The following is a 24,743-nucleotide window of genomic DNA, read 5'->3' as shown; positions in this document are numbered from 1 at the left end:
TAAAGAACTTTCAACTGAGCTGAGATTTAAAAGGGACATGTAGAAGAAAGGGAAAGGGAAATTACCAAAGAGGAATTCAAACAAATGGCAAGAATGTATAGGAAAAAAGTCAGAAAAGCTAAAACTCAGAATGAGCTCAGACTTGCCAGAGGAGTTAAAAACAATAAAAAGGCTTTTTTGGTTATGTCCATAGCAAAAGGAAAGGATTTGATTTGATAGGGTCATTGTGTGGAGAAGATGGCAAAATGCTATCAGGGGACAGAGAAAAGGCAGAACTACTCAACATCTTGGTCTTTTCCCAAAAGGAAAATAGTGCTCAGCCAGGGGGAAATGGAACAGAAGATACAGTTCAAGGTAATTCAGCACAGAATAAATAAAGAGGTAGTACAGGAATACCTGGCTACTTTAAATGAATTCAAATCTCCAAAGCCTAAAAAACTACATCCCAGGGTATTAAAAAAAACTGGCAGAAGTAATCTCAGAACCACTTGCTCTAATCTTTGAGAACTCCTGGAGAACAGAATGAGTCCCATCAGACTGGAGCAGAGCTAATGTTGTCCCCGTTTTGAAAAAGGAGGGAAAAGAGAACCCAAACAATACTGCCCAGTGAGCCTGACATCAATACCAGGAAAGATTCTAGAGCAGGCCAAGAAACAGATAGTCTGTAAGCACTTAGAAGGGAATACTCTAATCACTGAAAGTCAACATGGGTTTCTCAGAAACAAGTCTCACCAGACTAATCTTATCTCTCTTTTTTTGATAGTGTGACAAGTTGGATAGATTCAAAAAATGCTCTGAATGTAGCATACACTGACTTCAGTAAGGCCTTTGACAAGGTCCCCTATGACATTCTTGCAAGCAAGCTGGTAAAATGTGGGCTAGACAATGCTACTGTTAGATGGATTATTAATTGGTTGACTGACCAAACCCCAAGAGTACTTACCAATGACTCATCTTTATCCTGGAGAGAAGTGACTGGTGGGCTGCCAAAGGGTTCTGTCCTGGACCCTCTGTTATTCAATATTTTTTATCAGTGACTTGGTGAGGATATGGTACAGAGGGCATGCTAATCAAATTTGCAGATGACACCAAATTAGGGAGGGTAGCTAATACCCTGGAGGACAGGGTCAAAATTCTAAATGACCTGGACAGATTGGAGACCTGGGCCAAAACTAACAAAATGAATTTCCACAGCAGTAAATGCATGATACTACACGTAGGCAGAAAAATGAAATGTACAGATATAGGATGGGTGACACCTGGCTTGACAACATTACATGTGAAAGGGATTTGGAGGTCTTCGTGGATCACAAAGTGAACATGAGTCAGCAGTGTGATGCAGCAGCCATGAAAGCCAATGCAATTCTGGGCTGCATCAATAAGAGTATAATGTCTAGGTTTAGAGACATAATAGTACCTCTCTATTCTGCATTGGTCAGACCTCACCTGGAATATCGTGTCCAGTTCTGGGCACTGAAATTCAAAAAGGATATTCACAACCTGGAATGGGTCCAAATGATGGTGACCCAAATGGTATTCAGCAGTTGCTTCAACCCTGCAGTATTCACCACTCTGTTACTTGCTTAATCAATAAAAAGCCACCCAAACCCTATGGGATGGTTTCCTAGGAGAATTAAGGCAGATGTAATCTTTGATAAAAGAGCTGTAAGACCCAAATTTTTGAAGAGGGTCAACTCGTTGGAGGGGTGGGGTATGAAATGTTTTTAAATGAGCATTATTCAACATTATCTTGGAGTGGATGTATCTTTTGTGAGATAGTGAGTATGGTAGGCTGACTGAGACACCATTGCTATAGTAGGGAAAGAGAAAATTTTCAAAGAGAAAAAACCCAATATCTACTCTCTTCAGATACATTAACATTATGAGGGTGGTAGCGGAAGAGGGCCCAAGGCAGCAAAACAGGGCTAAGAGTTCTAGAAAGAGAATGTTCCCGGGGATGAGATTCATACATTGGTGTTTATGTTTGTTCTTGGTGCTATTTGTGTCTTCCCTTGAATGTTTCTTGATTGCATCATTAGTTCTGCACCTATGAAACAGGCGTCAATCTTGGCTAGGATTAGAGAGGGATTGCTTGTCTCTGAAATATTGCCATACTTGGTTTCTGGTGCACGTCACAGTATCTATTCAAATTGCACCTGTTTCCAGTCTGAAGGATGAACCAGTAGGTTAAGTTTTCTATTCCTTTAATCAAGTATAAGGTTGGACTAAAAAACTGAGAAGAGCAGTGACTATAAAGAAATAAATAATCAGAAAGAATACCATAGCACAAATATTTTTGCTTGGGGAAGAACACTGGGTCTGAGTCCCACCATCCCTTCCTGCCCTATCAGAGACCATTCTGTGAAACATTTTCCCCCAGAAGTAATGCCATCATAATGAAATATGAAGGTGCCTTATGCCAAGTCAGATCCTTGGTCCCGCCTAGCTTATTGTCTATTCTGATCATCAGCAACTTTCCAGCATCTCAGGCAGGAAGAGATCTTTTCCAGCACCTGCTACCTGAGAAGCCAGCATTGAACCTGAAAAATTATGAATGCAAAGCATACTCCTTCCCCAATCATAGGGCTGATTAGACATAGGAAGAGGGATCCAAAACTGATTCTGGACCCTCCAGACCATCAGTGCTGACAACTGCCACTTATCTCACTGCTCTGCTCCATGAGGAACAGAGATGACTGATGGACTGATACAGACTTTTATAGTATCTGTACCAGCAATCTGCCCTATCAAGTGACATCCTTATATCCTTCAATCTGTTATAATATTTCAAATGCCCTAAAATACCTAGGGACTCTACTGAACTATCTCATGTTCACAACGAGGCATCTGTGAACTTTATCTGAATTCAGTTTCGCCCACCTATGCTGATTGATTGATTTCTGTTGCGTAAGAGGAAAGAGAAACCCGCTCTTCTTTTCTGTATTGCTTAACAGCAGTATATGTTTTATTTATGATTCCAGTCATCAGTTGCCCAAAGCTTTTCACATGCCCTTTAGATTTTTTTTTTATTGATCCCTGTTTCTAATTTAACTGTATGTCACACCCGATAATAATCTTTGTTTCAATAATAGATAAAAAAGAAAATAATGATGCAGGTATAGACTAGCAAAAGTAATCTCTGGTATCTAGGGAAGAAAAGCTTTATACTTTCTGGGATGTCATCAGGATCACTGAGAACTGCACGGGAAAGCTATTAATGTTGAAATAGGAATTTATATTTGCCGGTTTGAACATGTTGTCTCTTTCTACTGCACAGCTTAGGAGAGACGGTGGGAGAGGAAAAATTATGATTTTCTTTGATTTGTATGATGAAAAAAAATTTCCGGTACTTCATATAAATATTAATGAGGGAAAGATCTAGTAACTGGAATTTGGGAGGTAGGGAAGGCGATCTGACTGCTGACTATTCTTTGCTGATCTGAGAATAAAATATCTGGCGAGTTCTGTTTTTCTTCTTTCTCTTTAGATTAGTGAAAGTTGAGATTTAGTTTAGTAAGCCCTTGTTCATATCTTTCTCGTTCCTCTAGGTATTGTCTCTGCTGAATTTGGGAACTGAGTCAGTAATGCACATGAACAAATGTTCTTCTCTGCCTTTTGTTTGTTTTTCATTTTGCTTCAAAAACACCATTCAACTGTGTGTACAACAGAGCCCCCTTAACTGCAGACAAATGTAGGTAGCCCAGTACATTCTTTTCACCCATGGAATGATTCTTTGCCTTTCGCCTTGTTAGTTTCACTGAGCAACTAGCTCCTAAAGAGGGAATGAAGCGGCTGCTCTCTACATCGATTTGCCAAACTGGGTTGCTGAGAACTGCCAAATGACCCAAGAGAAAGATTCTCACCAGATCACAGGTCTCTACCCAGCCCCAGCCCAAATATCTTGTGAAATAAATCTCATGACTAGCTCATCTCCACAGACCCTAAACATAACCAGGGCCTCTGGAACTTTGTTCCCCTAATCCCCTCCCCATTGGCCCTGCCTTTCAGCAAATTCTTCTGGTACAAATGCCACTTTCTCCACAACCTCCATGTTGGAAACTGAGGGGCTTTCCGCACTACAAAAGGGAGTGAAGGTAGGTTTGATTCATGAGCCTCCACATGCATATTGGTTTTAACCAACAGGAGATTAAGCCCACAATAACATCAATTGTTGTACAGTTCACTACTTTTCAATAGCTAGATCTGCGTAGATTAACGTTATCCTATTTGTTCCTTTACATCTTCATGAGAAGACATGTAATCACTACTTTGTAGAGCAGTGCTTTCTTTCTTGTGGTGCCTGTATTGTGGAAAGACCTTGTTCAAATGGTTGACTGCATCCTTGCCCTATAGCATTCATTTGCAGATAAGAATTTCTTTCACATTTATGGAGTCATGTTTATGCCAGGATTATAATTCAGCCCTGTGCACAATAACGCCAGTAGCCTAAGATCCTCAAAATCAGTGTAGTTAGAGTGGAATGGTTTTGCATAGGATTACACTGTCAGAATTACTTCTAGTCATTGCTGCTGTACAGATTTTTAAGAGGATATTTCCTAGTTTATTTTACTAAATTCATTGCCCACACTTCTGCCCTCAGGATCCAGGGCAGTGTAGTGGTTAAAAGCAGCAGATTCTACTTTGGAGAACAGAGTTTGATTCCCTACTCCTCTACATGAAGCTTGCTGGTCACAGTTCTCTCAGAATTCTCTCAGCCAGTGCAACAGCAGGCAATGGCAAACCACCTTGGAACATCTTTTGCCCTTTACCACAAGACAGCTGTGACTTGGTGGCAAAATCACACGCACACACATACACATTTCTTCCCCCAAACTGGCTAGCAAATTAAAACATATGCAATAAGATCACATTTTAAAACCACCCCCAAATCTTTAAAACAATTAAAACCAAAGCCAAAATAAATACAGTATAAAATAATACAATTGGGCAGAAAAGAAGAAATCACTCAGAGGAAACCATATTTTTTTTTAAAAAAAAAAAGTCTTTTCCCCCTGTCAGAAGATGGCAGCTGAAAAGGGACAGACAAATCTTCCTGGGGAGAGGTTTCCAAAGTTCTGATTCCACTCCTGAGATGCCCTTTCCCAGCTTGCCACTGGCCTAATCTCAGAAAGCAGGGACACCTGAAGCGGCCTCCTGGACTGGGTATGTTCATAAGGTAGTAGGCAGTCCTTCAGTTATGTTTGTCCCAAGCCATATAGGGCTTCAACGGTCACCTTGAATTTTGCCCGGGAACAAATAGGAAGCAGGTTAGATGGGTCAATACTGGAGTCACATGATCCCCACAACCCACTGTAGTCAACACCCCAGCTGCAATATCCTGCACCAGTTGAAGTTTCCAAACACTTCTCTGGGCTGCCCCCTGAGAGTTCTGTGGTATAGTTTTTAATGTCAATCTTAAACATGTATTATTCTATATTTTACATTGCCCCGAATGCTTAGGATTTTCTTAATTAGATTTTCTTACTTAAATGTTAAATCATCATCATCTCATACTCTTTGCACCAATGCTGCACTCATTGGACATGAACTCATGTAACCTGTTGTCACTTGCTTCCAAGGAAACATGCCTAGAATCTGCCTAGAAGAAAGGAAATATAGGGGATGCTGCCTTGGGAAAGAATGTTCTCCAGTACATTTTCTGGCCTGCCCTCTGCCCAAGGAGTCTCACTAACTTTTTAGGCATCTCAAGAGAAATCCCATGCCTCTCAAGGGAGAGCATTGTTGTAACATCCTGCTGTGACCAGTCAAGTGTGAACTATACAACACCAGGGACACATCTAACTGTAGTTCTCATAGTGAATCAGTGATGAACTGCCAGTATGAATGTTGAAACAGATATTCAATATAAATTTGTCTCCGTGTGAATTTTCCCAGTTAATAACAACCAATAAATGTCCTAAGTAAATATTAACAACCTAACTAGGGCTCCCTGAAGAACTGCAGCTCACTCGCAGCTGAGGATAACGAAATAATCGCTTTAAGTGGATAATGAAAGAATTCTTTCATTGTTTAAAAAAAACCCCTCAGGAATCTATGGAGTAACAACACATTTTTTAAAAAAATCCCTCAGTCACACCTGCAAGTATACTGGTAAATATTTGGGCATGCATCGTAGTAGGTGGGAGTTTGCAGCAGGTGGCAAGTCACTGCAGTTGGTCTAATCCCGCTGGAGTACGGAAGGGGCCACATATCTCTGCAAAAGTGAATCGTGAACTTGAACATAGGGAGCTGGTGGAGTACATATCAGTAACTCTGAAATGACAAGGTAGCTAGCAAACAGTGGGCTCCTTAGCAGATTCAGACTTGATGTCAACAAGCAAAAAAAGAGAAGAGAATGGAAGGGGGGAGGGTTGATTGCTTAGCTGAATAATGCAAGTGCACTGAAAATAATCTGAATGTTCAAAGGCATTAGATCTTCATAAGCAGACCTTTTAAATGAGTCTGATAAGAGTGGAGATGGTTTCTGGGGGAACTAAGCAGGTGCTCAGATTAAGTGGTGGGAGTGTTAATTAACTGCAGCGCGTTTGAAACAACAACAAAATCCATGACCCTTCTCTTGGAGATGTCATTAAAAGAGCACGTTTTGATTGTGTATGGTTTTTTTTTTCTGCTTGAGGTATTTGTGATTCACAGTTCTGGATTGTTAATCTTTCATTTCACAAGCTCATGCTGACTGTTAGAAGAACTTTTGCTATCTAAGCGAAAAGGACTTATTTCACCTTCTGATTTTACCTGCTCTGGGTTTTTCACAACACTGGTCAAAGATTGCATTTGCTTAGTTTGTGGACATAATAAACAATGGAGTGGCTACTCATCCAGTCCCATTCTGTGGCTGAAATGTTTTCATTGCCTCTAAGTATTGAAGGGGAATTTTGCCTCTCCTAGCATTCCATGATATCGTGTGCTCCTGGTTTTTGCTTTGTTTTGCTTCCCCTTATTCTCTGCTTGTTAAGGTACAGAATCTTGAAATCTATATGTTTCTTACGACAGAAAATGTAGAATGCCTTCTATCTTTTTTTGGTTTTCAGGCTTGGCCTTCAGAGTTCCAGTCTTGTAACAAAATCCATAGAAAGTTAGTGTTGTATTTCTGAGTCTGTTGTCTTCAGGGTAGCTGCACATACCTTCACGTTGGAGGAAGCAAGATTAGAAGGTTTCCTTTCTGACCCCGTTTTCTTCTTGTAGACTTCAGATGCTTGAAGCCATCTGCAAACACTGGGAAGGACCAATCAGCTTGGCGCTCTATCTTTCCGATGCTGAGGCCCAGCAGTTTCTGCGCTATGCCCAAGGCTCCGAAGTCCTCATGAGTCGGCACAATGTTGGGTACCACATAGTATACAAAGAGGGCCAGTTCTACCCAGTGAATCTCCTGCGGAATGTGGCAATGAAACATATCAGCACACCCTACATGTTCCTGTCGGACATTGACTTCTTGCCTATGTATGGACTCTACGAGTACCTCAGGTAACATGGGAAGTGTTCACATACAGATTCATAGTATAATGACTTCTTGCCTATGTATGGAATCTACGAGTACCTCAGGTAACATGGGAAGTGTACACATACAGATTCATAGTATAAGCATAGTGTGTAAACATCAATCTGCCAAGCGTAGTGGTAGACACTAGTCTGAAGAGCCAAGTTTGTTTCCCCACTGCTATGTATTAAGCCTTCTGGATGACCTTGGGCTACTCACAGTTCTCTCAGAACTTCCTTAGCCTCACCTACCTCACAGGGTGTTGGTTGTGGGGAGAGGAAAGGAATGAATTTGTAAACTGCTTTGAGACTTCTTACAGGAGAGAAAAGCAGGGTATAAATCCAAACTCTTCTTCTTTTTACACCTGAGGGTGGAATTTCATTCTCTAGAGTTCAGAACTGTGGAGGAGGAGTTAGCCAGAAAGAAGAGGCAAGTGTTCTCATCTCCAAAGTGGTATAGGAAGCAGGAAATAAAGTCAGGTGTGAGATAGCTGGATCTATACCAAAGGTGGTACTTTGAGTCTCAGGGACACAAACCTGTCCTGATCCATCAGTGTTCCTTAGGAACTTTCTAGAACATCTTCCCCAACCCCTGCAAAACCTGTTAAGTGGACAACAGAGCAGTACTTTTGAGTGTGGTGTACTATCCACTTGCTCAGAAGCACTGCATGGATGACTGGAACTGAGTTGCTGGTGTTCTGTTTTCCTATTCTCTTTCTCGAAAATAAATTGCTAGAATGTTCCTGTGTTAGTAGGGAGGAGGAAGATCTCTATCATATCCTCTTCCCATCTGTGGATGTCTTTAACAGAGGAAATGGGGGGTGGAAAACGTTATTGAAGGTGTTATCTCTCTGACATACTGTTAACTCAGTGCTTGAAAGTGGAGGTGTGATCCAAGCAGGTTAGATAAGTGATTGAAAGATAAGATCTTGTCAAGACAGAATAATTACTGCACTGGGCTTGGGTGAGGTATGGCTTCAGTGGATATTGTTTAGCAAGGGATGTGAACGAGTTGGGTTGTATGGTCTTCAGACCTCTGCTCCATGTACATGGCCTCCCTAAATGGATAGTTTTTTTCCTTTTCCTACCCATACTGCATGGAGCTATGAGGACACCCTGTGGTCAGCCAAAGGATCTAACTTTCTTGATTTTTCATAGTTTGCTGTCTATTTTGTATGGGATTGTTTTTTCTCATTTTTTCCTTTCCAACTTCTTTCCACTCTTACCAGCCGGTTTTTTCTGCCTATTTTTACTACCACATAGCTTGTCACAGGCTCTGTATCTCCTATCTTTATGGGGGAAATATCACAAAGCTGAATTGTTTTTGTCTCAATGATATTGGTTAGGTATACTAAACGTCCCTTATTCGCTTTCTGACATCAGGCATCAGGAAGCTTGGGATCCCTGCTATCCCAGATTATTACTTCCCCATCCCAGCCTGCCATAGAAAAGTGTGCAATACTCTGATTTAGTTTAACAGAACCGGCATTTCTCTAGGCAGATTTTGCTTAATACATCCATGGAACATTTGCCTTCCTCCTGGCAGAGCTATCTAATTGCAGCACAATAGGAGGGACAGTCTTAGATTTAAGCATGTTTCATGCAACTGAGAATCCCAGAAGCTTCTTTTGGTTGTAGAGGGTGGAGATTGTTTTCTACCTCTCTTTTATCATACAGTGGGATGTGGTGATTACATGCCCTGCATTTTCACTGTGATGACATTGACTGCCACTTTTGCCCTATTGTGAAAACATGCCATAGTTCAAGAAAGACTGGGATTTTTAAAAGTTATAATTCAACCTTTTAAAATTTAAATGAACATATGCACTTTGGAAGCTGTCTTGTCTGAATCCATTGGTCCAGCATTATCTTCTCTGACTGGCATTGGTCTCCAAGGCCTTAGGCATCTGTGGATTGTGCTCGAGACCTTGTGCATGCCACTGAGACATGGGCCTTTGCCCCTCTTATACCTCTACTGTCTCCCTTCTCATCTGGAGTTTTGTCCCATGCGTAGAAACTTTATTTGAAGCATACTTTAAAACATTTTGAAGGAATCATAAACTGCTTCTGCAGATGGTTTCCTTCAGAGTTTGAGGAGGGCAGGAGGCCACTGGAAGCTTTAAATTTATGTGTAGAGCATGAAATCATTTTCTGAGGAATTGTATAAAAGGAACATTCTAGGATATATCCAGATTCATCAGTTGCTCTATATTACTTACACATTCTTTCTCGCAGCAGCTGCATAAATCTTTCTAATTCAGTCACTGCAGCAATAACATAAATTAAAAATACTCTTAAAAGTAAAGCTATGTGAAATTACAAAAAGGCTATATATTCAGTGTATGTAGTGGTATCAAGCAAAATGTATCAAATGGAAATGTTGTACAAGGTGAAAAGGAAAATCAGCTGAACAAGTTCATAAATCTCTTCAGTACAAATACCTCAGATTTGGATAGAACATCCCTATGTGAGCCTGAAGATAGTTTAAAAAAATAAAAAGCAATGAACCAGTTCTGACTTATATGGGCGCCAGAAAGCTCTTGGGCATCACAAAGTCCCCATAACCGACGGGAAATTTCCATACCATTTCTGAAATGCCTTCTAACTTCCTGATTCCTACCCTGTTGCTCAGAGAACTAGTTCCCAAAATTTCCTTTGTGGAAGAAATCTCAGTTATAAGCCCATAGTGGAGATATATCACTTTGTAAGCAGGACTATAAAATTCAAGCTTGTCATGCAATCCAGATGCACATTTGTACAATTCATCATGGTTACAGGAATTTGCAGATCTTTTTGAATTTCCTGAGATGTCTTGTAAGTGGTTTATCAGAAATTAGGGAGGGACGGTTGCCTGAGAGCAGATGAAGTAGGCATCATGGAGGTGGGTGGGACAACTGCCTATTGGTAGATTCCTTGAGACTCCCCTCAGAGTTGGTGGCCCAAGCACACATTGGCTCCATTCAGATATTATACAGAGCCATGGTTCAATTTAACCAACTCTGACTACATCCTGGCTTGTTCCCTGTCACTGCCTTGGCCAGTGGGTCCAGGAGACCAGCCAGGGCTCTGTGGGGGGAGTGTTGGGGATGATAAATGCAGCATCTGTTATAGCAAACAAGCATCTTGAATGATTGCTGCAAACCCAAACCTCTTGTCACAATCTGTATATATAAAAAGCAAACCGTGAGTTTGTTCACAATGGTCTAGCACAGGAACTGCTGGGCCAGCTCCTTTGAAGATTCCCAGCCACTGTAGTCAGCCAGGTGAGAGTGTTTTTAGATGTTCACATACCTGAAATTTCACACCTGGCCCAAGTAAAACATCTTTTTCCTGACGATGAAGCTGATTGTGTTTAACTGTCACCCTTACAATGTTCGTGCAGCATGTCTGTGGACTGAAGGGTTGCTATGCCCTTAGAATGTTCATGCAGATGGCCAGATATGAGCAGTGAAAACAGTAAATAGGTAATAACTCGAGTGGAAGTGAAACACGTACCTCACCCACTACTACCACACACCACACATACTCTCATATACATCCAGCTCATCCTCAGACTCCTCACTCTGCCCTCCCTCACATCCAACCTGCTTGACTATGTCCTCACCCATATTCCACACCCATGTTGAACAAGATTGAGTGTAAAAGATAACTGAAGAGAGGGAGAGGGAAGGGACGGAGGGGGAGGCATGCAAGGGAAGAGATGTGAGGGAGGGGAGAGAGTGAGGGGTGGTATGCAAGGGAGGGCAGGGAGGGGGCCCAGCATCTGGATATGACCCACCCACCCTAGCGAAGGGAGAGGGAAGGGAAGGACGGGTGGCATGCAAGGGAAGAGATGTGAGGGAGGGGAGAGAGGGAGGGGTGGCATGCAAGGGAGGGCAGGGAGGGGCCAGCCAGCCTAGATTCCCTGAATACTGAGGTTACAGTTTAGAAAACCAGGTTGCCTCCGAGGCACGCGTTACTCAGGAGTAAGCTTGGTAAAGCAACCATGACATATTTTGAATGGCTGAGTCGCACAACACTCAGAAGCGACACCCATTGCCACCAACCAAACTTACTCCCAGGTAAAGGATCGTGACCAGCCAGCCTAGATGTGTGGGAGGGGTGCCTTTCCATTCCCCCCCCCCCCAGGAATGCGGGCACACACATCAATGACATCGCACAGTATCAAGCTGCGTGTTTCCATGAGCACGTACTGCTGGCCTCTGCAATTGATTTGCTGCTACTGTTCCTTTCCCATTTCACCACAATAACCCACAGCAACGCATGGCCAGGTATTTATTTATTTATTTATTTTATTAAACTTATAGGCCGCCTTATCCCCGGAGGGCTCAAGGCGGCTTCCAATATGGCTGTTACATCAACAGCAAATCAACAGCATAAAATACTAAAATCATTAAAACCTAAAATCTAAGCAGCAGTTTACAACAAAACTATAGGTTAAACAACCCAATTTATAAATTATTTAAGACCGGCGCCCCGCTGAAGGCCAAGGAAAGAAAGAAAAAAGGGGAGGAAGTGGGCAGGGGCCTGCGATGGAATTTATAAAGGCAAGGGCAGGCCCAGCTTTAATAAGATGGAGCGGCTCCCCGGTCTCAGTTTACGATATGTCAATTTCGAGTATCGGTAGGGGGCAGTAAATCCACGCGACGGCCTCCCCAAAAGCCGATTGGAAAAGCTCTGTCTTTTTTAGGCCCCTCTGAGGAACTTCGTTAAGGTCCCTTGGGAACCGCACAGCCGGAGGTAAGGCATTCCACCAGGCGGGGGCCAGAGCCGTAAAGGCTCTGGCCCGGGTTGAGGCCAGCCGTATCATTGCAGGACCAGGGGTACCACTAGTTGTTATAATAAACCACTTTGTCTGAACTGAAGCTCTACGTGCACTTCTTTAAAATGTCAGTTTTTGTTGCTCTTGTGGTTTGTTTGTTTGCTTTTACTGCAGTCACATAGTTCACAGACAAGGCACCGCTGTTTAAAGTAAATCCCAAGATTCAGTATTACTGCTGCATTAGACAAAAGCTTTACCAATATTAAATAATTCAGTGGCAGTAATTTACATCCATGTCTTTATTATACTAATCGTCTCATCATAAGATAATCTTCATTGTGCACCTGCCTTGTGTAGCAATTTAACTGCCACATCAGTAGTCCCACTCCCACTCTTTCTTATGCCCCCCCCCCTTACATTGTTAAACTAAGCTCGTAGAAACAGGGCAAGGAGGTTCAGTTTCTCGTATTTGTACAGAAAAGACAAATGTCATCCAAATACAAGTTGCTTTTTGCTTTCCAAAGGGTCAGAGGGCTATTTTATCCGTGACTGATTAATGCTGTTAGGATAAAGTGGAAGGATGTGAAGAGAAGGCTCCATCTAGTGGAGTGTTGTCGTTGCTATTTTAATTGCTCCACTCATTCTGATCTTGCCACACCATGATCAGGAGAATTCTCTCATGTGTCCTGGTATTGATATTATCACTTCAAGACAGACAGTATTGCAGGTGATCCAGCTATACCAAAAAACACACACACTGCACTTATCCTGATATGGAGTATCAGTGGCCACAACACAGTAATCAGGGCACAGGCCCCGCATAACAGGTGGGTTTCAGGTATGCTGAATGACCTGCAAAATGTCTTTCTTTGAAGTTACTTAATCTCTATACCACCACTCATAGGACAATTTTCCTAACAGTTCTGATTCTGTTTCTGAAACTGTTCTGATTCCTGTTTGCAGTGAGAAGGATTCAGACCAGGAAGTCTGCTGTGACAGCAGAAAAACTTGAGAAAATGATCTACAGATTAAGCCAACTGAAAGGCTTAGCCCCACTGCTTTTAATGAGGCACAAATGGCTTCAGTGCACTTTTCTTCCTGCTTCAGTACTTCGTGGATCACACCAAATCCCCTGCCAACCACACAGGGAAGGTGTAAGTTAAAGCAGTGGGTGGAATCATTAAGTGTCATGAAAACTGGATAATTCTGGCATCTGGCAAAGACTGGATGTAAAGGAACTTGCTATTTAGAAGCAGATGTCTTGGTCAATTAGAACTGATGGAATGAGAAAAAAGGGGGAAGCAGTACTCAAACCTATAATGGGAGACTGATCAAATTCAGTAACCTTTGTGCACTCTCAGGGAAATGTAACACAAGCTCTTCAAACAACATGAAAGTTTCCTAAGAATTATATCATTTTAGGAAACAGCCACACAAAAGCTTGAGGGGAAATTTTTGATTGAAAACCAGTGTAAAATGCCCAGATCTTAAAATGTGTTCAGTTCTGTTCCCTTTTAGAGTGAGGAATTAGCAGGAGCAGACTTTTGACTTCAGCTGGAGGCTGGGCAACATGAGACCTTGATTGCCTATGTATACGTGAGTCAGCTTTCGCAAGAAGCTTGCAGGAGAGCGAATAAAGTTTAACAATTTTTAAGGGATAATGGGGACACACAAGCAAAGAATAAAAACAGCAGAACACAAGCACAATTCCAGGATATAGATGATTTTGAGGGGATAGGGCAATAAAAGGTAAAGTCACCTAATCTTGGAGCAGAATAGTCCAAGGAACAGAACTGTGCTTAGCTAGGAGAACAGCACTGTGGAACAGTATCACAAACAGAGAGATATCCAGAGATATTGAACACCAACTATTATGAGTGTGGGCCTCTTATAGGAAAAATGGACCCTCAGGGTTATGCAGAGTGATCTTTAATCTCTCTAGACAAAGAAATTTCCTGCCTTTCCTGGGAAGTACAAGAGAGAGACATCAACATTAGTGGTTGGATCATTGGTCTAATGAGTTGAGACATCAGCCCTAGGTTCCAGCCTTGGGAGTATCTCCAAGGGGGAAGTTAGGTGATAAAGTTACAGCTGTAAAACAACGACAATATAAATGAGGTGGTCGATAAAGATATTAGAGGAAGAAACATTCGTTAGTACAACACTGTGCAGGTAAGCACATTAGCATATCCATTGTCTTTGCCCAATATATGGTCAAGGGCTGGAAATGGAATCTCTCTCCATGGTAAGGTCTTTGTGTTGACTTAATTCTGTCAGGAAGGATGTAAGAGAAGCATTGTGCAAGTTGCTTTGGAAGGGAGACAAGTCCAGGCATAGTCTTGGGGTGCCCTGAGCCAGTGCAAGGAATGGGCACCCATTTTGGCACTTCACTCCTAGGCACCCCAAGCGTTGGCTGAGGTGGTAGAGATGCCACTGTATTCTAAACAAGGTCCCCTTGGTCCACCATAGGTCAGTCTAGCAGCAATTCTCTCTTCCTCCTTTTCTGCGAGATGTTTGGGAAGCAAATCCTTGTGATGGTAATGAGCGCACAAAATATGAAGACAATTTACTTCTAGCTAAGATTGTCCTGAGATGCCCACTACATCATCACAGTTGGTCCCAATAAGGAGAGCAGGATCTGACATGAAGAAAAGCCTTTCTTAAAAAGAAGAAAAGCGCAAACATATTTCTTTTGACAACAGCACTGAGGGCTATATAGATGTTCTGTCAAGCAGCTATGTAGAAGTTGTATAACATCCAAAAAAAGCTCACGGTCATTGGTACAGGCTCTTCCATGAACATCATTTGTTAGGGGAGCAGAGGGTTGCATGCATGTGAACTATTTCTTCTATGAGCAACTGTTTACACTGCTCATGTGAGTGGACAGCTTGGATGAACAGTTATTTGTGAGATTCAGTTGGCTGAAACAAAATCTGTATCAACCATTGGAATCCAGGTTTCCAAAGCAGTTCAGCAGCTGCATATCCATTGATTCTGCATTTCAGAATGTAGCTGAAAGTTTAATATCTGTGAGTTTTTCTCTGGTAATAATCCCCTCTGTAAGGTTCAGCCTCGAGGGTCTGGGAGCCTCGATTCTTCCCCAAGGGATTCTGGCTTGGCATATGCAGAAATATGGTTCTGTAATACCTGACTGAGCTACCCTATGCTGGCCTCCAGGTGCAAAGATGTCAGTAAAACACCCTCTATGTGAGCCTTTGGTCAGGATATCAGGCCTTTAGTAACCTGGCTGAAATGAAAACAGAGCTGCAAATGAATGAAAAAGCTGCAGAGACAGGGTGGGAGGTCTGAGAAGGAGGCACTTGGGTTGGGGAGTTAGACAGGCATGAATGAGGAGACCAGAGTGTTTAGCATATGGGCTGGCAAGAGGAGGGCAGGCTATTTAAAAGGGCTCATAAGGTGCCAGAAGAGAGGAAGGGAGTGCAAAACTGGGTAGAGCATAGCCAGGATGAGAATGCTGAGAGTGAGACAGGCAGTGGGGAAGAGAGAGGGCCAGAGTGAGAGAAAGAAAACAAATGTTGGCTAATGGAGCTGGAAAGCCCAAAGGAATTGCTGCAACCCACCACTGAAGACAAGGAGGCGGCAGATGGGAATGAAGAAATGACTTAATGGACTGGAAGGGGGTGGCTGCGATCAAGAGCCTCTTGGCTGGACATATTAGAGGGAAGGTTGAACAAAGCCTCCCATATTAGTCTATGCTGTATTAAATTAGAATAAAATATTGCTGTACTTCACCCCCTCCTACGGCACCTTACTCCCTTATGGTATCTTTACTGTCTAATGCAGGAGTGGCTTCCAGGTTCCAGAGGAGAGGAGCCAGATAACCAGGATCAAAGGCTTGTGGGTGGATTTATATTATGGGATGCAAAACTAGTCCAAATTCAGGGTAGGGGGATCAGCCGTAGGAAACCTGGATCAGATGGTGTCAGCAGTCTGCCTTTTAAAGTTTCCGTCTCGCAATCTGTATTCTGTACGAGCTTGACCATGAAGTAGCAGCTCACTGAGCTAAAACGGGAACATGTTAGAAATGTACAAGACGAAGTTTGATCAGTAATGCATCCTCATTCCCCATGCTCTCTGTGACTGTTGTACAAAGATCATCAGAGAGGAAACTATACAAAATAACAATTTCAAAAAACAACTCCGATCCTGGCAAACAATAAAGACTGAAGAAATATGCTCGATTTTTTAAAACTACCATGTAGTCCTGGATCCACAATAAATCCCCACAAACTGTACATATATACATAAACTTGCATGCACGCACGCATACACACACACACACATATACACAGATGTACACACACAGATGTTTTTGATTGTGTGTGTGCATTTGCCAATATGAGTGTATGTGTACATGTGTACAACAGAGAGAGAGCATGCATTATCTTGGTTGTGTATGCTTCAGGGCACCATTGCTTTAAAATGTACTTGGGTCGACATTCTGAATTTGAGATCTTTTTCCTGTAGCCACCATTTTCCAAGATGGCAGATATTTAAAACTGATATTTAAAATTCACATAAGATACTCATACTGGTGTCAAAATATGTTTTTGAGGTTGATAAAGGCAAATACACTATTATATTAGTGGTATAGACAGCCATTTATCTGGAGCCGCCATTTTGCTACTTGCCCTCCAGAAAGGCACACATGGCTGTTATTGCAAGTGGGATGGTCATTGATAACACAGATATCACTGAAAAGGATGGAGATAAAGAAATCAGTAGCAATGCTAAGGAGACTACTTATTGCATAGTACCCAACGAAATCTAGGGAATCAAACACAGTGCAGAATATGTGGTGATATTATCAATGATACAGATGTGGTGGTATATATTTATATGAACTTTGGATCTGGAGAAAAATGATGTTTCATTCATATTATCTTTTCACCAAGCTTGGGCTGGAAGTATGCAGCATCATGGGCTGGAAGTATGCAGCACACTCTAACCAGTGGTGATGTGTTAAGCTAGGTTGAACCAAACCAGTAGCAATGAGAACAGAGCCTCTTCAACAGTTTTGAGACTGACAGCACTTCACAGGAAGAAATTTCAGATGTGGAAATGCATCTCATCAGAGCACGGTCTCTAGAAACTCTGATGTGGACATATACAAAAAATGACCAAATCCCTTCTCCCACCTACTTCAAATTCTGACAGAGAACTTATTTCACCAGTATTGCTAGTCCTCAGACAATCACTTATACTCCTCTCGCCTAATCGTTCAATACTGAACCCTGTGGACAACAGCTGGGAGGAGGTGGTCAGGTATTTGATACCAGCAAGATGTCTCAGACCCATACTGGAGGAATTACTGACATTGTGTGGCTGTGTGCAGTATAATGTGTGCAAGAATTCTGGACTACTTTGTTCTGTGTTCTGCAACAGTCAAAATATCAGTTTAAAAAGGTTATATAGCAAATTATTTTTTGTGTTAAGACCTTTGTTTAAGAATGAGTTTGACTGGTATGTATGTGTTATAAATATTAAACACTCTGGTATTTTGTTACTGTTATTTAAGGCAGCAGGAAAAAAACAATTTTATGTATTTTTAGGAGTTGTCACCTTAACAATTCTCCTACCTCCTTTTGCCCTAATATTACACACATTACATACATTTTTTAAAAAAAATCTTCCCTTATAAGCAGAGATGTGTTTTTTCTTCAGACATAACAATGAAATATGAGAAACTTGAATCACCCATCTATCTTTCTTCCTGTTCTGGCCACTTGCTATCGTGTGCAAAACAAGCTCTAAGAAAATAAGAATTATGGATTTAAAAGATGACAAACTACAAACATTCTCACCTGGAATTTGGACATTTGGGGCTATATCTGTTGGTTACTTTGAGAAATTTAAATTCATGCTTTGTTCTCTGCTTTTTTTCCCCCCTGCCAGGAAATCTGTTGTCCAGCTGGACTTGGCCAATACAAAAAAGGCTCTCATTGTCCCTGCCTTTGAGACCCTTCGCTATCGCCTCTCTTTTCCTAAGTCAAAAGCAGAGCTGTTGTCCATGTTGGACATGGGAACCCTCTTCACATTCAGGTACTGAACTGCAGTTTTGTTCTTTTTTGAATGATTTTTATCCCATTCTTTCTCAAGAAAGCATATATGGGTAACCATCCTAAGGATTTGTATTGTCGACGGCTTTCACGGCCGGAATCACTGGGGTGCTGTGTGATTTATATTATTTATTATTTATTTATTTATTAGATTTTTTATACCGCCCTATCCCCGAGGGGCTCCGGGCGGTGTTTCCAGGCTGTATGGCCGTGTTCTAGCAGCATTCTCTCCTGACATTTCGCCTGCATCTGTGGCTGGCATCTTCAGAGAAGCCACAGATGCAGGCGAAACGTCAAGAGAGAATGCTGCTAGAACACAGCCATACAGCCCGGAAACCACACAGCAACCCGTCCTAAGGATTATTTCCTCGGAGTACGCTGTGCTGAATAACACAGATTTAAAACATATTAAACATATATTAAAGGCTTACGCAACCTTGTGTTAAGATTTATGTGAATTCTTTCTCATTCATCATTTATTAGGTAATCTAATCTTCCTTCAGGTGATTCTGTTTTGGAAGATCTTTTTTGGGTGGGGGCGAAGAGATGGGAGATTTAATGACTGTGGAATGAATGATCCCTTTGAATAGTTATGCAGTCTTCTCAGTTTACTTGGTGCATTGATGATATTGTGATGATGGTGCTGTATTTTGGAGATAGCAGTAAAATACAAGGAAGAAGCAAGACTGTAGTATGGAGTTCACATGCTATTCAGAACCTTACAAATTGTGTTGAATTTATCATCAGTGATTGTTAATGTTGGTCTGCATCAAATGTTTATCCACTGGTTAGAGGTAGGAAATGTGCTATTAGGGGGCTGAGGGTTTTTTTGCATGTACACAAAATACCTTGGAAACTTTTCTGTTTGTACTTCCTTTGATCTGCTGTTGCTTTTTAAACTTAAGGTCTTTTGGGGAATACGGATTATAGCCAACTGGGATCACATAGTGAACATGGTAATGCCATGATGCTGTGTGTTCAGTCAGAACTGGCTATATGGCAACAACACATAGGCAACTGAAAGTGAGTTTATTCCTTCATGGATCAGCATTGCCCTTATGAATGGACAATTTCCTTCTTGCCAACTAATAAAACAGGGCTGTCTGTGAAGGCTTTTTTGTTTTTGCTGCTTCTGATGAAAGTTTTTCTTCTTTAAAAATCCCTTTATTTATTTATTTTAAATATTTATATGTTGCCTCTCCACTGAAGTACCTCCTATACAGATAGGCAGGAAACCTCAGAATACCATTGTTAGGAAGCAGCATTACAGGGAGGCCTCAGCCCCTATATGCCTTCCATGACACCTGATTGGCCACTGTGTGGAACAGGATGCTAGACTAGATGGCCCACTGGTCTGATCCAGTAGGTCTCTTATGACATTCTTATGTACACAAGTCTTACAACTTAGGCCTACTGTAAACATATAGACCAGTGGTGGCGAACCTACGGCACGCATGGGAGTAAGCTCGGTTGCTGGTAATGGGGCTTGCTTCTGAGTAAACTCTCGTAGGGTCGTGATTCACCCGTTCGAAGCATTGCACAGTTGCTTCACCAAGCTTACTCCCGAATAACGCACGCCTCAGAGCCAACCGTTTTTTCTAAACTGAAACCTCAATATTCAGGTTACATTGCCGTGTTGGCACTTTGCGCTAAATAAGTGGGTTTTGGGTTGCAATTTGGGCACTTGGTCTCAAAAAGGTTCACCATCACTGATATAGGCAGTCAGCAGCTGAGTCACTTCATGTTTAATATGGCTACTCCCTCTTGAAAGAGACATTTATGGGGTGCTTCCTCAAGATATTTATATTTTTCAGTACTACAGTATAGAGCAATCTTGAACTCCAACAGGAAATTTAGTATGCCTTAGCTAAAGAACATCCTGTCGTCTGCTCTGTTCCTTCCTACTGAGTTTCTTTCTTGTCACCACAGAATGTAGCAGCAAAGGAGCAATATCCGGAATCAAACTGAGTAAATTCTGTTTAAACATTACTACTTTTTATTCTAGTCAATAACTTTTTCAGCAGTGTAGCTAGTGCATTGTGCTTTCCTACATGGGATAGCACAGAGGACCATTTAAAATTGCAGCAGCTGTGGTTAAGTAATTCTTCCTCCTGATTGTCTCGAATGTCACTCTGCAAGATGAGTTTTATTCCTTTTAAGCCAGTAGGAGATTGCACATCATAAATGAATTAGAAACTGCTTCTAAGTTCCCTCCCTGCAAGTCCCCTGACATCATATGCCTAAACAGAAAATGATGGGTTCTTGTTTGCTCAAGACAGCATCAAGCTTGCAGCTGAGAGATGGACAGAGAAGATTCCTCCAAGAGTACATTAAGATGCAATCCCTCAGTCCTTCAAAACAATGGCCACCTTTTCTCCTTTACAAACAGAGATCTTGACCAGAATCAGCATAGCTGTTCCCACGACTAAACCTTGTGGGCCTGATCCTGAACTTTGGGGTTGTACACTGAAACCATTTTGTGGCAAAAGACTCATGATCAGATATGGCAGCAAGGTATAAGATATGGAGCATAATGTTGGACACACCAATTGGTTCTGTTATCCATATTTGTATGATACCGCCCCATCTTTTATCTATCACATTTTTATCCTGCCATATCCTCACAGAGCTCGGGGTGATATTCATGATGTGAGAGTGGGACTGAGAAGTTTACTACAGCTGGTATGTTGATCCAGTTGGAAGTGGTCCAGTTGGTGACATCACATCTAATTGCTGCTAATATACTACATGTTGGAGCCACAGGAACTGAATATGATGTCATCAGCTGGATCCTATACTGACACCACTGTATCAAGACCAGTGGAGATATAAGAATTCCCTCCAGCCTCCTTGGGAGCAGCTGACTGCTGAAAGCAGAGCTGAACTAGCAAACCAGATCTTCTGCTTCCTCCCTACTCTTAACCAGAGGCAAACAGGAGCTAAAAGGAGGCACTGTCTGAGCTTCAGAGTCAAGCCTACAGATTGTTCCCAGAAGGACTTTGAACAAAAGGGACAAGGAGAAACCCAGTATGAGATAACTGGAAACAATGTCTGAGCAACAAATGATTCAACATTGATTGGAACAGTACTCAAGACAAACTCTTTGATACTCCCTGGAATAGGGCTGTGATGAGGTCAGCCCACCTAATACGGAAGGCTCAGAAGTGCCCTGCAGATTTTTTGCCAGAAGCAGAGGCTGTAAGATGTCTGTTGTTCTGTCTTCCACAACGATTTGGGGTGATTTTCCCCCCAAGCTGTTTATATTCATGAGTTAATGGTTAATGGTTTGGAACCATTCTTCTGGGAGGTGTTGGAGAACAATGTGATGTTTCTAGAAGCAGTCTCTAGTCAATTTTGTTATATAGTCTGCCTCCTACGGATCTGATAGGACCCTACCTGTAGGAGTATAACTCTTTAAGAGAATCTTTCTGCAGATAGTCCATCTGGTCATGATGCAGTAGCTCTAGAAATTATCTGAGAGTTTCTATCTGAGTTTGTTTTCTTCCTACCTTTCTGTACCCTTTTTCTTTTAGGGCTATTAGCATTATATTGAGAGCAGTTGTTCATAATTTCAGGCTGCCTTGAGTATAATGACAGAAAAGTGATATATAAAGATGTAGTAAATAAATCTGAAGAAGACAAGAGAAGCCAATATCTTCACTCCCGGCTGGCCAGGGCTGCAGCTGGGCCCAGAGATCAGCTCTTAGGGATTGCAACCCTTGCAAGAGGTAGGCAGGGTGGGTGCATCCCAATAGACTGGCCTCATAAGAGCCCTGGGACCAGCTCCAGCTCTCGCTGACCAGCCAAAGCCAGGAGAGAGCACTGGGAGCAGAAGAGGAGGAGCTGAGTGAACTTAACTCCTTCTCCATTCTGGCCTGAGGCTTGCTGAGGCCCCCCTGAGATGGTATGCAGCAAGTGTACGGCCTTTCACAATAATCCTGTTGGTTGGATTCCAATTTTCCCTTGCAAACGCTGTGCATTGCATCTTGAGAGTTACAGCCTGCCCCATTTTCAGTACAAACAATTGTATGTACATACCAGACTCCAGAATTAATGCCTTAGAGGCAATAACTAGCTGTCTGCAGAGCAATCGTTCAGACCCACCACTGGGAGAACAGCACCCAATGAATGATGCCACTTTTCATATTTCCAGTAATATGAAAAGCAGTGAAGCATTCTTGAAAGTGCCCCTGAAGTGCTGAGGAAATTGTTTCTCCGACAGCAAGAAAGCTGAAGAAAACCACTCTTATTGTCACTTTAATTTATGAAGACTGACCATAAAAACATGTTTTGTGAAGTCCATCAGCATCTCTGCTGTGCAGTCTTCAATAAGTGCTTTTCGCTCCTGTGTTTGGGGGCTTTTGTTCCCTTCCTACATGGCTTTTGCTGCACAGAAGTAACAGGCCCAAAAACTGAATAGCCAAGAAGGGGGGAGAAGGGTTGGTTTTTATACTCCACTTTTCTCTACCTTTAAGGAGTCTAAAAGCAGCTTGTCATTACCCTTCCTTCGCCACCGCTGCCACCCCCCACGAGAAACACCTTGTGAGGTAGGTGGGGCTGAAAGAGTTCTGAGAGAACTGTGACTTGTCCAAGGTCACCCAGCAGGCTTCATGTGGACGAGTGGGGAGTCAAATCTGGTTCTTCAGATCAGAGTCTGCTGCTCTTATCCACTGTACCACATGACTCTTACAGTGTCATTACAAAAGAAAAGAATGTGAGGCAATAACATTCCACCACTTCAGGGTGTTTTTTGATACAGCGTAATCCTGAGGAGGGATGAAAGGGCTCTGGAAGTGGTGTGACCCCTGCTTCGGCATAGATGCCACCTCACATAATTGTAAGTAGCATCTACAAAGGTGTGGGGGCACATATCAGTGCCAGGGAGCTGCACGGCTATGCAATGCCTAGGCTACACACCAATACTCCTCTGGTGCAGGAGTTTGCGACAGCAACAAAGGGGGCATTCCCAGCGACCAAGTCAATTTTAGTTGGCTTCCTGAGCCATTTTGGCTCTTTTGCCAGTTTTCACTTATTCCTGTTAAAGGGCAATCGCAGCCTATTGGGCTGCATAGGAGCCTGCAGTGTGGTGAGAGATGTTTCCCTCTTTTCTTGCTTGCCGCAGCTCCACAATCCTCTTTGGAGCAGCAGGGCTGCAATGTGCCCGGCCACCACCCATCTACTCTCCTTAGGAATGGGCTGTTAGACATTTTTAATTAGGAAAATAACGACTTCTTTCATAGTTAAAGGGAAATCTAATGGGAAATAAAACCTGTGTTGACCTCTCTTTTATGATCCATCATCAATCAACTTGTTTACATGCATAGCATTTGTTTCCCACTAGAGACTTGTCTTTCTCTGATTAACAACCGAGTGTGAAGGTAGGGATTCTCATCTTTGCACAGTTCGATTTCATACATTTTCCATGTAATACCTTCCAGCACTCCCGAGCAGCTGATCATTTCCACTTCCATTTGCAAACCAGTTTGACAAGCCTTTAGTAACCACAGAGGCCTGGTTGTTGGGCGAGGGTTGCTGTGATGGTGATTGCTGATCAGACCCACAGCATCCCAGGCCTTCTCACCAGAACTAGATTGCAATTTTCCCCTCAGTAAAATTGCTTTTGTCACCTCTTTCCTGAAACTGTGACCTTTCCTGCCTTTGGGCAGTTCAAAAATACAGTGTAGTTCTCAATTGGAAATTCTCTCCTCCCCATATCCCTCCCCAGCAAATGTTGCTGGGATATTCTGAGCATGAGATCTTTCCTGACAAAAAATAATATATGACTGCATTGTGTGTTCGGTGTCATGCAAGGTTACCAAGGTCTGATTTGCTAAAGGGGCCCTTCGGGTGCTGGGGTCTCATTAGTGCAGTAAAGCCTAGCCATGCAAATAGTGGCACTTTCACTCTTGGAGCCACAACCAGTGTGCTCATTAACTTGTGGGATTGCTCCTTGGTGCTAGAGTGCTGCCTCCTCACTGGTCCAGAGTCATTCCATATTATTTATTTACATTGTTGAAAGGGTTACGGGGGTTATAGACAGTGTATGCTTCTACACTTATTTTCTAATCCTAGGATATTTATATGTAAAACATAGTTTCTGCCTTGCTTCCTAAGGGCATGATTGTCATGTAATTATAAACCGGTGTTTCTCCATGTTCAGGGCTTCTTTGGGTGATCATCATCATGCAGACCAAAATTGTGGTTATGAACCCAAGAAGAGATTTGTCACCTCTCACTCCCACTCATGCTGCTTTCTTTCAAACCATCACAGTGCAAAGACCTCTGTTACAGTGATTCTTACGATTTTCTTGAAAATATCATGATGGTTTGGAAAAGAAATCTTCATTTAGAAATATTCAAAGGTGCTACCTCTTCTGTTCCAAACAAAACATGGCCAGGCAAAAAAA

The 24,743-nt window shown here is 42.3% G+C and overlaps 1 protein-coding gene across 1 annotated transcript in view; it reads left to right on the top strand.

Moving 5' to 3' along the window:
- The window catches only part of LARGE1 (LARGE xylosyl- and glucuronyltransferase 1), a 405,097-nt gene that overhangs the window by 368,323 nt on the left and 12,031 nt on the right, over positions 1-24,743 (top strand). Inside the window, 2 exon segments of the mRNA XM_048499683.1 lie at positions 7,204-7,482; positions 18,173-18,319. Coding sequence (XP_048355640.1) covers positions 7,204-7,482; positions 18,173-18,319 — 426 coding nt within the window.

This window comes from Sphaerodactylus townsendi, linkage group LG06, assembly GCF_021028975.2.
Source record: "Sphaerodactylus townsendi isolate TG3544 linkage group LG06, MPM_Stown_v2.3, whole genome shotgun sequence".
Taxonomy (NCBI): domain Eukaryota; kingdom Metazoa; phylum Chordata; class Lepidosauria; order Squamata; family Sphaerodactylidae; genus Sphaerodactylus; species Sphaerodactylus townsendi.
The sequence above is the reverse complement of the archived record's forward strand: the minus strand, read 5'-3'. Positions and strand labels throughout refer to the sequence as shown.